Below are 15,551 nucleotides of genomic sequence, written 5' to 3'. Positions count from 1 at the left end.
TACAGACTCTAAAGTACTTGTCTTGTTGCTTAGTTGTGCAGCGGAGCCTCCCACTTCTCTTTCTACTCTGTGCTCTCCTCTGAAGGAAGTAGTACATACCGTTGTTGGAAATCTTCAGTTTCTTGGCAATTTCTCTCATGAAATAGCCCTCATTTGTAAGAAAAAGAATAGACTGTTGAGATTCACATGAAAGTTTTTTTTTCTAGTGATTTTGAGAGTGTAACAGAACCAACAAATGTAATGCTCCAGATTCTCAACTAGCTCAAAGGAAGGTCAGGTTTATAGCTTCTGTAATCAGCCAAACTGTTTTCAGCTGTGCTAACATGCTTGCACAAGGCTTTTCAAGGGTATTCTAACCATCCATTAGCCTTCTTACACAGTTTGCAAACACTAAGTACCATAAGAACACTGGAGTGATGCTTGTTGGAAATGGGCCTCTATACACCTATGAACATATTGCATTACAAACCAGATGTTTGCAGCTAGAATAGTCATTTACCACATTAACAATGTATAGAGTATATTTCTGAATCATTTAATGTTAGATTCATTGGAAAAAACTGTGCTTTTATTTAAAAAATAAGGAGATTTCAAAGTGACCCTAAACTTTTGAACGGTAGTGTACTTGCTTGAAGTTACAGTGCCATTGTCTGATTAATGCTGCCAATGTTCTGGCACTATGAATCGGCTCTCAGGTTTCTTTTAATTATAGAACACAAGAAACAAGTGGGTTATTCTGCACTGTCATGGAGAAAAAATGAAGGATACCAATCCAATTTCAGGTGGTTTTATTTGTCAATGTGTTTTGAACTACGTAACTTCTTCATCAGGACAAACCAAAATCCTGATGGTTTGTCTTGATGAAGAAGTGATGTACCTGAAATGCGTTGACAAATAAAACCACCTGAAATTTGATTGGCATTCTTCATTTTTTCTGCACAGCAGCAACAAGAATAAACTTTTTGTTTCTCCAGTTCTACACACGTGGTCAAAAATTGTTGGTACCCCTCGTTTAATGACAGAAAAACCCACAATGGTCACAGAAATAACTTGAATCTGACAAAAGTAATACTAAATCAATAATCTATGAAAATGAACAAATGAAGGTCAGAAATTACTTTTCTACCATGCTTCTGCTGAATTTTTAAAAAAATAAAACTCATTGTGGGGTTTTCAGTCATTAAATGAGAGGTACTAACAATTTTGACCACATGTGTATGAATTTATCTTCTCGAGGGTTGCAGCAGCCTTTAGCCTTATAAGTGGTTGTGTGAACACAACCCATCTATGTGAGAGCAAAAGTGCATTCTTTTATATTGTTACCCACAGAAGACCCTATTTGCACTTTGTCTCCTCTCGTTTCTCCTTCTTGGTTCTTTTAGTCATAGGCATTTACATAGTTGAAGAGCTGAAATCATTGTCAACTGCCTTCTGTTTTTTTGACAGTGAGATGATTGAGTCTGCTGTGATGTTATTTTGATGGTACTGATTGCAACACCACTGCAATCTTGCAGAATTAGTTTGAGTCTCTAGCTGTTAAAGACAGCTCTGAAACAAGGAGAGAAGACAGTCATAGTTTATAACTGCCCTTGGTGCTCAATGAATGCTATATAATGAATAGAAGTATCACCAATGATCACTGGATGTGTGTTGGGTATTAGCAGAGCTGTTTTGGGCTCTTATATGGGAATGGATAACATTTCTTTGTTTTTAATAGTTCCCTGTAAAGATTATGAGTTGGAAAATTACTCTCAGAAATGGATACTCAAAGAGATAAAAAAAAGCTTGTCTTCCAGCTTTTTATTTCTAATCTTAATACCTTCCTAACGTTCTGTAAAAGGGAATACGTCAACAGGTTTTGCTACCACATTTGAAAGCAACACAATGTAGAGACAGAACAGATTATAAAGGCAGAAACAGAACATTTTTGCTCTTATTTTAATACTACTTCTGCACTGGGTATTGCATTTTTATTTTCTTAAAATTTGCCATATGGATTAAGAGATATAAGGTATACCTTTTTATTTTGTGGTACTTTGTAAGGTTTTTAAAAGGGGGAATTTTTCACAGGACATATTAGACTGTTATATGTGACTAACATGTTCTTACTTTATTCTGCAGGTGATTGCTATTGTAATGGACATGTTTACCGATATTGATATATTCAAAGAACTTGTGGAAGCCTCAACAAGAGGAATTCCTGTCTATCTACTTCTTGATGATGTGAACTTTCCACATTTTTTGACAATGGCAGAGAAACAGGGCTTTCAAGTTCAAAGACTAAGGGTAAGCAATATACTATTTATCTATCTATTAGAGATGAGCGAATTCGGCAAAATATGAATTTGCCTGTTTGCATGTATTTTTCAGGGAAATTTGATTTGCAGAGCAGTTATTCTCCTCATGTAATATTCTTTCTTTGTTGGGTTTCTCCATACCCGAGAGCATAATAAAGGCAAGATTTAAAAAAATAATTAAAATCCCTATGCTAAGCTTAGCGCTCACCTCTCTGGCCCCTTCGCTCCTCACCATCACCTGTCATGTCCTTATCATATCTTCCGATCTCGGCCTTTGATGACAGACCATGACTTTAAGCTCAGATTCCAGGAGGATCCTATGCAACAGTTCTCAAAGTCACAATGTCAAGACTTGCACCGTGACCTTACACTCACATGCGTAGCACTATCCCAGGCTTCATAAGAGATGGGAATCCTGGCCTGGTATGTAAGAAGAGTTTGCAGTGCCTGAGGCAGTGCAGTAATAAGAAAATGCAGCAAGGACTGAACAGGTGATGGTGAGGAGTTATGTGAGTATAAGGGCTTTTTATATTTTGTAACCTTTTGATGATCATTTATGGATAAGAAAAATGACCAATGGTAGCTGTCTTTCTGCCTATCTAAAAATAATTGTATTCTATTCTCTGCCTTATGTTGAAATTTTGGTTCCATATATGACCTTTTTACCTATCTATCCATTCCTATCTATTTATCTATCTGTCCCATATATATCCCATATCTATCCCATATACAGTGTATCCCATATCTATCTATCTTTCCATATCTATCTATCTATCACATATCTATACGATATATATCCCATATCTATCTATCTACAGTATGTATTTAAGTTTTGTTAACCAGTTTTCTATGGAAATAATGCTAAAAATGCATATCACTGGCTAACCTGACATAAATGACTATTATATGCATCATATAACGCAACTTAGGTCAAAGGAACTTAACACACAATTCTGTGAATTACAGCAACCAAATGTGATTTAGATTAAATGGCAAACTGTTAATTTCAAGCAGATATATTAGTGTTAAATGAAGGTAAAAATAGACTGTTAAAAAAGACTTTTCTGTGATAATTCCACCCATGTATCTCATTATGTCATTGTCAAAATCCAATTTTCAAGTCAAGAAACATATGTGTTTAATATAAGCATAGAAGAAACAAAAATGTTATCATGGTCTGCTCAGCGCCGGCGGACAGCCACGGCTGAACCGGGACTCACCCATACTGCAGAGGGGCTCGGTGTCGGCTACAGCGGGGGAAAACTCCGGCAGACAGGACCTGGGACGCCGAAGTTAGCAAGCGGCACAGGACCTATGGTCAGGTGACTGAAAGGGGTGGGGCTTAGCGTCCTGCTGCAGAGATACTGCAGGACACAACTATAGGAATCCTCAGGTCAGACAAACGGGGGTCATACACAGAGAGAGCAGTACAGTACCAAGGATGAGACAGAACGGTTAGTCGGGGCCAGGCAGTGGTCAAAGCCAAACAGACATAGAAGGTACAAAAACAGAATCCAACAAGCAGTATCCAGAGAACAGACCGAGTCAAAAACCAAAGTATCAGGCGAACAAGAACACAGCACAAACACACTCAGGGGTCAACACACTCTGCCAAGGGCGAAAGTATAACTGACGGGGATTGGCGCTTCCTGGGGCTATAAGAAGCTCTCCCTGAACTAAGGAGAGGCCACAATAATAAGCCCCAGCTGTGCAGGTAAGAGCCTGCACTGGGATCATAAAATTAACCCCATGAGTGCAGGTCCACCAGTACTGGGCTCCAGACATTAACCCCAAGCGTGCGGGTCCAGTCCACACTTGGATCATGACAAATGTATTATATTCTTCCATATGATAAAATATAGAATAATTTAAAGCTTTTGCAACTAAGTGAATGAATAAAGCTTAGTAGAGAATTACTTTTTTCTGACTTGCTTGAGGCAATTCTGCAATAAACTTCAAATACATGAGCTCACATCTAATTAATTATTGTTTAGTTCATTTGTAATGAACATAAGGTAAATAGTATCGACTATAATTTACTTCTTGATAGTTTTATTACTGAATTTAAATAAAACTTTGCTTTGGTCTACCTTTTTATCATGTAACCCACATTCAGACTCCATAAATTAAACACTATCTGGCCCAAAAAACACTTTCTCTTTACAGTCCTATGAGCTTCACTTAAGGCTATGTGCACACGTGCGGAATTGCCACGGAAATTTCCACGGCAATTCCGCAGCTCCCTGCTGAGGGATATACGTGGGAAATCTGCATGTGAGATTCCCATGAAAAACTAGCATTTTGCAAGCGTAATTAGCTTCCAGAATGCTAGCGCTTTCCAAGCGATCTGTAGCATCGCTTGGAAAACTCATTGACAAGTTGGTCACACTTGTCAAATATAGTGTTTGACAAGTGTTACCAACTTTTTACTATTGATACTGCCTATGCAGCATCAGTAGTAAAAAGATATAATGTTAAAAATAATAAAAAAAAAGAAAAATCGTGATATTCTCACCTTCTGGCGACCCCCACAGCCTTCCTGATCCTCGCGATGCTCCCGGCAACTCCTGTTCCCAGCAATGCCTTGCGACAATAACCCCAGATGACATAACATCATGCGAGACCACTATGTCATCACAGGTCATTGTTGCAAGGCATCACTGGAAAGGGAGTTGCCGGGAGCATCTCTGAGGTCTGGGAAGGCTGCGGGGGCCACCGGAAGGTGAGAATATCACAATTTTTATTTTAATTCTTTTTTTTAGCAGGGATATGGTAACCAGAACTTGGAGGAGAGTCTCTTCTCCTCCAGACCCTGGGTACCATCCGCACATGATCTGCTTACTTTGCGCATTCCGCCACGGAAAAATATGCAGCATTAGCACAGCATGTGCTGAATGCCAAATAATTCAATTGGTTGCGTTTTGTATGTGTTTTCACGGCAAAAACGCTTACAATCCGCAACATGTGCACACAGCCTCAAACTTTTAAGTGAAAAAATCAGACATCAATGAATGTATTTAGCACTTTAAATAATTAAGCTAATTATTGTAGAAAAAACTCTGTTTGCATTATTTAGGCTATGTACACACGTAGCGGAACTCTTGCAGAAGTTACCATTCCATTCTGCGGGAAAATCGCATTTTAAATTCCCGAAATTTTCCTGCGGAAAAACTAGCGATTTGCAAGCGTAATTAGCTTGCAGAATGCTAGCATTTTCCAAGCGATCTGGAGCATCGCTTGGAGAACTGATTGACAGGTTGGTCACCCTCGTCAAACATAGTGTTTGACGAGGGTGACCAACTTTTTACTTTTAAGGCTGCCTATGTGGCATCAATAGTAAAAGATATAATGTTAAAAATAATAAAAAGTAATAAAAAATGGTGTTATATTCACCTTCCGGCATCCCGCGCAGCCTTCCCGGGCCTCAGCGATGCTCCCATTCCCAGTAATGCTTTATGAGACCTTTGATGACGTCGCGGTCTCGCGAGGAATAGGGACCACTACATTATCGCTAGACCTCGACGCCATCAAAGGTCTCGCAAGGCATTATTGGGAACGGAAGCAACGCTGAGGCCCGGGAAGGTTGCATGGGACGCCGGAATGTGAATATAACACCATTTTTTATTCTATTTTTTACAGGGATATGGTACCCAGAGACCGGAAGACTGTCTCCAATCCTCCAGACCGTGGGTACTATCCGCAAATGTTCTGCTTACTTTTCGCATGGTGGGCACAGTCACGTGTGGGAAGTAAGTGGAACAATGCAATCCTATGGGTGCGGGATCGCCGTGATTCCGCAAAATAATGAGCATGCTGCGTATGGTTCCGCGATGCGACTCCGCCGCGGGAAAACAGCATTAGCACAGCATTGCTATGCTCATGCATAGGATTGCATGGGATGCAGTTTTTTTGTGTTTTTGCGGCAAAATCGCCTGTTAAAAAACGCAGCGAAAACGCAAAAAAAGCGACGTGTGAACGCAGCCTTATTCTCCAGGTTGTGCAAAGTTTTGTATCAATTCTAAATGTTTATTTATAACATTCAAACTTTCATTTTGTTTTAAGGCAGACATGACATGTTGAATGAATTTAAAGTAACTGAATTCGAACTTGGGCTATAAAAACAGATACGTACTAGGACATAGTGTTTCTATTTTTTTAATTTTATTTTTCTTAGTTCTAACTATCAAACATTTGGTTTATCAGTATTATCAAAGGGAGCAACCAATCACAACACAACTATAAATAACCATAAATATACGTATCTCATCATACCTAACAGACCGGACATTTAGTGTCTTCCTCTCACACACCACCTCCTCACCTCGCCCCCTGTCAGTTCGGTGTTCCTCAAGGCTCTGTCCTAGGACCCCTACTATGCTCCATTTACACCTTTGGCTTGGGACAGCTCTTAGATTCCTACGGTTGGCAGTATCACCTCTATGCAGATGACACGCAGATCTACCTATCTGGACCCAACCTCGCCTCCTTACTGACTGAAATCCCACAATATCTGTCTGCTATCTCAGCCTTCTTCTCTGCTCGCTTTCTCAAACTGAACATGGACAAAACAGAATTCATCATCTTTACCCCATCTCACTCTACCCCTCCACCAGACCTATCCATCAATGTCAATGGCTGCTTTCTTTCCCCAGTCCCACACGCTCTGTGCCTTGGGGTGATCCTCGACTCTGCGCTCGCTTTCAAACCACATATCCAAGCCCTCACCTCCTCCTGCCGCCCCAAACTCAAAAATATTTCCCGGATCCGCTCATTCCTCAACCACGAAACCACAAAAACACTAGTGCATGCTCTTATCTCCTGCCTCGACTACTGTAACTTCCTACTCTCTGGCCTCCCCTCTAGCACTCTGGCTCTGCTCCAGTCCATCCTACACTCTGCTGCCTGACTAATCCACCTGTCTCCCCGCTATTCCCCAGTCTCCCCCCTATACCAGGTCTTTCACTGGCTTCCTATTGCCCAGAGGCTCCAATTCAAAACCCTAACCATGACATACAAAGCCATCCACAACATGTCTCCTTCATACATCTGTGACATGGTCTCTAGGTACCTACCTGCACGCAACCTTCGATTATCTCAAGATCTCCTTCTCTACTCCCCCTTATCCTTCCCACAACCGCATACAAGACTTCTCCTGTGCTTCCCCCATACTCTGGAACTCTCTGTCGCAACACATCAGACTCTCACCATCAACAGAAACCTTCAAGAAGAACCTAAAGACCCACCTGTTCCGACAAGCATACAGCCTGCAATGATCCTTGGTCTACTGAACCACTGTTAGCGTGGGTGGTCAGGAGCGGGAGCTCCGAGAGTGGACCCTCTGGACCGTGGCACCGAGGGACCCCGGGCGAGCTGCCAGGTGGAACCGACCCCTATACAGGGACCGTTAGGAGCAGGCCCAGGGGTTCGAGTACCACGGTAGCCGGTACCGAGAGGGGCGGCTCAGGATGGACCGGAGTAAGACTGAGACTGGAGTAGGACGGCAGGAGCACTGAAGACAGGACTGGAGTAGGACGGCAGGAACACAAGGCAGGACTGGAGTAGGACGGCAGGAACAGTGAAGGCAGGACTGGAGTAGGACGGCAGGAACACAAGGCAGGACTGGAGTAGGACGGCAGGAACAGTGAAGGCAGGACTGGAGTAGGACGGCAGGAACACAAGGCAGGACTGGAGTAGGACGACAGGAACACAAGGCAGGACTGGAGTAGGACGGCAGGAACACAAGGCAGGACTGGAGTAGGACGACAGGAACACGGGTAGCAGGACTGAGAAGCTGCTGTGAGGAGCAGCCGAGACAGGAACTGCAGGAGCAGAGTGTGCACGATGGAGCGAGGCCAGAGTGTCAGGAAACACAACGATCAGGCGCCTCCCTCAGGGGGAAGCGGCCTGATATGGCCCCGTCTGGTCAGCCATTGGTCCAAATGTGCTTCCGGGTCAGGGCACAGCCGGAGCATAAGAAGCAGGAAGGAGGCGCGGCCGCGGCCTATGGCGCATGCGCATAGCATGCAGGGAAGGCATCGGTCGCGGGTCTGTCTCAGGTGACCGCCGCGGCCGTCGGGTGGAGAGAGGCTACGGCGTGGGAGCGGAGGGCGACTGCGGCGTGGGAGCGGAGGCCGGGTGAGTATGGCGGAGCGGTGTAACAGTACCCCCTCCCCTAAGCCGCCCCCCCCCGGAGATTAACAAGAAACCTCTTGAGGATACGGGGAGCATTAATATTCTCCCGAGGCTCCCAGGATCTCTCCTCAGGACCAAAGCCCTTCCAATCAACGAGAAAGAAAGTCCTACCTCTAACCCTTTTCACAGCGAGGATGTCCTGCACTTCAAAAACGTTGTCGGCACCCACCGGCTGAGGACCAAGATCAAGCGAGGAATGGAAACGATTCAGCACCACAGGCTTCAGGAGAGAGACGTGAAAGGTGTTTGGGATCCGGAGCGAAGCAGGCAACCTCAATTTGTAGGCAACTTCGTTAATACGTCCCAGAATTTCAAACGGACCGATGTAGCGTGGACCCAACTTGTAGGAGGGCAGTTTTAGTCGGACGAATTTGGAGGAGAGCCAGACCTTGTCGCCAACACGATACGGAGGAGAATCCAACCTCTTTTTGTCTGCATAGTTCTTCATCTGATCAGCGGATCTCTTGAGTGATGTGTTGGTCTCAGCCCAAATCTTAGAAAATTCCGAGGACAAGGCATTGGCCGCGGGTACCTCAGAGGCAGGGGTTATCGGAAGAGGGACACCAGGATGTCTGCCAAAAACAATGAAAAATGGAGACTTGGCCGAAGACTCACCAGCATGGTTGTTATAAGCGAACTCTGCCCAGGGGAGTAAGCTGACCCAATCGTTCTGGTGGGCGTTAGAGAAGTGGCGTAAGTATCCCGTAAGCGTCTGGTTGGTACGCTCTACTTGTCCGTTGGACTGTGGATGGTAGGCCGAGGAGAAGTCGAGGGAAACGTCATAAGCTTACAAAGCGAACGCCAGAACTTGGAGGTAAACTGAACCCCTCGGTCAGACACAATGCGTCGAGGTAGTCCATGAAGCCTGAAGACTTGATGAATGAAGATCTCGGCCAGCTCCGGCGCTGAGGGAAGACCGGGCAGAGGGATGAAGTGAGCCATCTTGGAAAAACGATCCACCACCACCAGAATGACTGAGCAGCCCGCAGAGCAGGGTAGGTCGGTAATGAAATCCATGGCGATGTTCTCCCAAGGAACCGTAGGGACAGGCAACGGAAGCAACAAGCCAGACGGAGATCTCCGTGGTACCTTGTTCTTTGCACAGGATGGACAAGAAGCCACAAAATCGAGTACATCTTGGCGAAGTGAGGGCCACCAGTAGTGACGTTTGATAAGATCAAGGGTCTTCTTAGTTCCGGCATGGCCGGCCAGTTTGGAGGAGTGCCCCCATAGAAGAACCTTTTGCTTGAGATTCTCTGGCACAAGCGTCTTGCCAGGCGGAGGAGTAAGCCAGTTCACTGGAGCCACGGTGATGATCCTAGTGGGATCAATGATATGTGACGGTTCCTCCGTGGATTCGTGTGGTTGGAAGACCCTGGACAGGGCGTCGGCTTTGGAATTCTTGCTGCCGGGACGGAATCGGAGCTCGAAATCAAATCGGGCAAAAAATAAAGACCATCTGGCCTGGCGAGGGTTTAGTCTCTGGGCAGACTGGAGATAGGCCAGATTCTTGTGGTCCGAGAAGATGACAAAAGGATGGACAGCTCCTTCCAGGAGGTGGCGCCATTCCTCCAAGGCCAACTTGATGGCCAAAAGTTCCCGGTCACCGATCGAGTAGTTACACTCGGATGGAGAAAAGGCCTTCGAGAAGAAGCCACAAGGGTGCAGGCGACCGGAGGCGGTTCTCTGGGACAGCACCGCCCCGGCACCAGTCGAGGAAGCGTCCACCTCGAGTACAAAAGGTCGATCGCTCTCAGGGCGATGCAGGACCGGAGCCGTGGAGAAAGCCCATTTTAGGGACAGAAAGGCCTCCTCTGCCTCAGGAGACCAATCCTTGGAAGTAGACCCTTTACGGGTAAGCACAGAAATGGGTCTTGTGATCGCGGAGAAGTGGGAGACAAATTGCCGGTAATAGTTGGCGAACCCGAGGAATCGTTGTATCGCCTTTAATCCGACGGGGCGAGGCCATTTGAGGATGGCAGACAACTTCTCGGGATCCATCCTTAGACCAGCGTCGGAGATAATGTATCCCAGAAATGGCAGAGAGGTCTGTTCGAAGAGACATTTCTCGATCTTTGCATACAGACGGTTCTCCCGAAGACGCTGAAGCACCAGGCGGACACTCTTTCTGTGGGACGAGAGGTCCGGCGACAAGACGAGGATGTCGTCTAAGTACACGACCACACAGGAGTACAAGAGATCCCGGAAGATCTCGTTGACGAACTCTTGAAAGACTGCAGGAGCATTGCAAAGACCGAAGGGCATGACCAGGTACTCGTAATGGCCATCTCGAGTGTTGAAAGCGGTCTTCCACTCGTCACCTGCACGGATACGGACCAGATTGTAGGCTCCTCTGAGGTCCAGCTTGGTAAAGACCCGAGCCCCTCTGAGACGGTCAAACAGTTCCGGAATGAGTGGAAGAGGGTACCTGTTCTTGATGGTAATCTCATTCAAGCCCCTATAGTCAATGCATGGCCGTAGAGTCCCGTCCTTCTTTTTGACGAAGAAGAACCCGGCTCCCGCGGGCGAAGAGGATTTCCGTATAAAGCCTTTGGCGAGGTTCTCTTGGACGTACTCGGACATGGCGGTGGTCTCCACGGGAGACAGAGGGTAGATTCTGCCCCTTGGGGGGGTTGAACCAGAAACAAGTTCAATTGGGCAGTCAAACGGCCGGTGTGGAGGGAGGACCTCTGCTTCCTTCTTATCAAAAACATCGGCGTAGGAGCTGTAAGCTGGAGGAAGACCCGGGAGGTCTGGAGGTGACCGTGGAGCGGCCGCCAGGCGGACAGGAGTCAGACAGCGAGCTTGGCACGGGTGCCCCCAGCGGAGTATCTCCCCAGAAGACCAGTCGAGAACAGGCTGATGAGTCCTTAACCATGGAAGACCGAGTAGAATGGCGTGAGAGAGCTTAGGTAAAACGTAAAAGGCTATCTTCTCTCGATGTAAGGCTCCGATTTGCAATTCCACCTCTTCAGTGACCAAGGTGACGGTCACCTGTAGCGGTTTGCCATCCACGGTGGCAATCTGAATTGGGTTAGATAGAGTGACTACAGGAATTTGGTATTTGTCTACCTCTTCCGGCCGAATGAAGTTACCCGCTGAGCCCGAATCCACGTAGGCCACCTCGGAACCACGCCTCCCTCCTGAAACCAAAAGCACAGAAATCGTAAGGGGTTGAGAGGAATCATCATCATCACCTAGGAAGGCCTCTCTTACCTGACCTAGGTGGAGTCGTTTCCCTGTCTCTTAGGACAGGTGCGGATATAGTGTGACGAATGACCGCAATAGAGGCACAGACCTTGTGCCCGTCTCTCTCTCTGACGTAACTCGGCCAACCTGAGATGATCTATCTGCATGGGCTCACCCGAAGAGAGGGAAGAAGATCCGACTGAACGTGAGCTGGCCGACTGAGCGAAAGGAGGAACTGACCTGGAGGAGCGCCTGTCTCTCACTGACTCCCGAGCGCGCTCCAGGAAGCGCAGGTCAATGCGGGTAGCCAGCGAGATAAGGTCCTCTAAGGTGGACGGGGTATCTCGACCAGCGAGTTCATCCTTTATTTTACTAGAAAGACCGCGCCAGAATGCCCCCACCAAAGCTGCATTATTCCAGCCGAGCTCAGAGGAAATAGTGCGAAAGCGAATAGCGTACTGTCCGACCGTGAGAGAGCCCTGGTGTAAGTTAAAGAGTGACTCAGTGAGAGAGGCTAACCGGCCCGGCTCATCGAAAACCTTACGAAACGTATCCAGGAAAACCGGGAGACTCGAAACGACCGGGTCGTCACGTTCCCAGAGCGGGTTTACCCAAGAAAGGGCCTCTCCCTCCAGATGGGACATGATGAAGGCCACTTTGGCCCGGTCCGAGGGATATTGCTGCGGCAGCCATTCAAAGTGGAGACTACACTGATTTAAGAACCCCCTACAGAGCTTGGGATCCCCGGTGAAACGAGGCGGCTTGGCGAGGCGGGGCGTCGGATGAGCAGCAGACGCAGGGGGAGGAGTCGGCACTGCAGCGGCAGCCTGGAGGGCCGACAAGCGACTATCAAAGGAGGCCATGTAGGACAAAATGTGGGTTTGAGTATCTTGCTGCTGGCCCAGCTCCTGTTGGAGACTGGCCAGCTGAGTGGCATTTCCAGGATCGGCCACCTGTAAGGCCGACAAACGGGTGTCCATCGACTTCATGATTGACATAATGCGCCCCTGATTCTCCCGTAGGAATAGCAACTCTTTCTGGGTAGCAGCCGTAGTACCGGCGGAGTCCATGGCCTGATCGTACTGTTAGCGTGGGTGGTCAGGAGCGGGAGCTCCGAGAGTGGACCCTCTGGACCGTGGCACCGAGGGACCCCGGGCGAGCTGCCAGGTGGAACCGACCCCTATACAGGGACCGTTAGGAGCAGGCCCAGGGGTTCGAGTACCACGGTAGCCGGTACCGAGAGGGGCGGCTCAGGATGGACCGGAGTAAGACTGAGACTGGAGTAGGACGGCAGGAGCACTGAAGACAGGACTGGAGTAGGACGGCAGGAACACAAGGCAGGACTGGAGTAGGACGGCAGGAACAGTGAAGGCAGGACTGGAGTAGGACGGCAGGAACACAAGGCAGGACTGGAGTAGGACGGCAGGAACAGTGAAGGCAGGACTGGAGTAGGACGGCAGGAACACAAGGCAGGACTGGAGTAGGACGACAGGAACACAAGGCAGGACTGGAGTAGGACGGCAGGAACACAAGGCAGGACTGGAGTAGGACGACAGGAACACGGGTAGCAGGACTGAGAAGCTGCTGTGAGGAGCAGCCGAGACAGGAACTGCAGGAGCAGAGTGTGCACGATGGAGCGAGGCCAGAGTGTCAGGAAACACAACGATCAGGCGCCTCCCTCAGGGGGAAGCGGCCTGATATGGCCCCGTCTGGTCAGCCATTGGTCCAAATGTGCTTCCGGGTCAGGGCACAGCCGGAGCATAAGAAGCAGGAAGGAGGCGCGGCCGCGGCCTATGGCGCATGCGCATAGCATGCAGGGAAGGCATCGGTCGCGGGTCTGTCTCAGGTGACCGCCGCGGCGGGTGGAGAGAGGCTGCGGCGTGGGAGCGGAGGGCGACTGCGGCGTGGGAGCGGAGGCCGGGTGAGTATGGCGGAGCGGTGTAACAACCACCACACGACCTGCTCTACCCTCTCCTACTATATCCTCACCCATCCCTGTAGACTGTGAGCCCTCGTGGGCAGGGTCCCCTCTCCTTATGAACTTGTGTGTCCCTTGTCTTACACATGTTTATTATACTTGTCTATATTTCCCCATTTCACATGTAAAGCGCCATGGAATAAATGGCGCTATATAAATGCATAATAATAATAATATAAGCAGTCCTAAAAAAAGTACTTAAGGCCAAAATATAGACAAGGTTCAGTACAATAAAAAACAAATCTATAGAAAAGAATTTACACAAAGAACTAAAATACAGTAAAAATTAACTTTTTACTAGCTCGTGTAAAGTCACAAAGTCATGATATCATGATGTGTGCCATGACCTAGCCCAGAAATGTCCTATGCCTAAACAAAAACTGGAAGTCCCACCTCATGGTGGTGATAAGATAATGTGAAAAGGTCCTGATTAGTGATGAGTGAGTATACTCATTGCTCGGGTTTCTCAGAGCATGCTCAGGTGACCAACGAGTGTTTTGGCGTGCTCGGAGATTTAGTTTCTGTCGCCTCAGCTGCATGATTTGTGGCTGCTGGCCAGCCTGAATACATGTGGAGATTCCCTAACAAACAGGCATTCCTCACATGTATTCAGCAGCCCCAAATCAAGCAGCTGTGTCAACAGAAACTAAATCTCCGAGCATGTCAAAATACTCGGAAAAACCCGAGCAACAAGTACACTCGCTCATCACTAGTCCTGATGTGTTACAGTGAAGAGCAAAGTGGTGAGGGGTAAGGTGAGAATAAGTATTTTTTCAACCCCTTCACGACCTGGCAATTTTCCGTTTTTGCGTTTCCATTTCTTGCTTCCCTTCGTCTCCATAACTTTATTTTTTGGTCAATATGGCCATGTGAGGTTTTTTTGCAGGATGAGTTGTAGTTTTGAATGCCACCATTGATTGTACCATCTTATGTACTGGAAAACAGGAAGAAAAGTTATAAATGCAATGACATTGCAAAATCTTTAAGTGGTGGAATTTTTTTAAAAACAGGCACCCATCACTCTTTTTCAGGATATGGGGCTGAGAGAGGGCTTATTTTTTGTTTGGTAAGCTGACTTTTTATATATACCAATTTTCTAGTAGATACAATACTTTGATTGCCTGGTATTGTATTTTATTGCAATATTGCAATGACCACAAACCAGTAATTCTGGCTTTTTGATTTTTTTTACTCCTTACGCCATTTACCGATCGGATTAATTTAGATTATATTTTTATAGATCGGGCATACACATTGATACTAAATATGTGTATTTTTTATTGTTTTTTTGTTTTGAATGGGATAAAAGGGTTGTAATTTGAACTTTTATACTTTATTTTTTATTTAATTTTCATGAGATCTACATTGACAACTCATCGATGCCCTGCAATAACATGACAGGGGTGCCAATTTTTGTGAATTATGATGCATTTCCTCTTCACGGAAGTTTATTGCCACTGTCAGAGATTGAAAGGGGCATTTAACATGTTAACAGCCATGGGTAGATCACAATTCCACCACAGCTGTTAGAGGCACATGACAGCTGATCATGTGCCAGGAAATATGCAGGCTCAGTGCCAAATTCGCATCAAATACAGGGAAACAACCTATGACGTACCTATACATCACAGGTCATGAAGGAATTAACCTTTTGATTTCCCTGTATTGTGCCAGATATAAATAACCAGTAGGCACCATATTGCTTAATTTTCTCAGAAGCTTAATATGAAAAAATCTGCATTTTGGTGACTGCAGATTTGTGCAATATTCACATAGAATTCAGTTCCATTTCAAATATACTTGTTCACCTCGAGTATTAACTGTGTCCTCATAGATCAGTGAAGATCTTTATCATTTTTAGCCTTCTTTGAAACTATACCTTTCCATTGCCCAAT

At 46.6% G+C, this 15,551-nt stretch overlaps 1 protein-coding gene across 1 annotated transcript in view; it reads left to right on the top strand.

The window, feature by feature from the left end:
- FAM83B (family with sequence similarity 83 member B) overlaps positions 1–15,551 on the top strand; it is a 150,197-nt gene that overhangs the window by 111,114 nt on the left and 23,532 nt on the right. Inside the window, exon 3 of the mRNA XM_073589140.1 lies at positions 2,122–2,286. Within this exon, the coding sequence (XP_073445241.1) occupies positions 2,122–2,286 (165 nt within the window). The remainder of the gene's footprint in view (positions 1–2,121; positions 2,287–15,551) is intronic.

This window comes from Dendrobates tinctorius, unplaced genomic scaffold (genome assembly GCF_039654945.1).
Source record: "Dendrobates tinctorius isolate UK_male_01 unplaced genomic scaffold, ASM3965494v1 ptg000107l, whole genome shotgun sequence".
Classification (NCBI taxonomy): domain Eukaryota; kingdom Metazoa; phylum Chordata; class Amphibia; order Anura; family Dendrobatidae; genus Dendrobates; species Dendrobates tinctorius.
The sequence above is the reverse complement of the archived record's forward strand: the minus strand, read 5'-3'. Positions and strand labels throughout refer to the sequence as shown.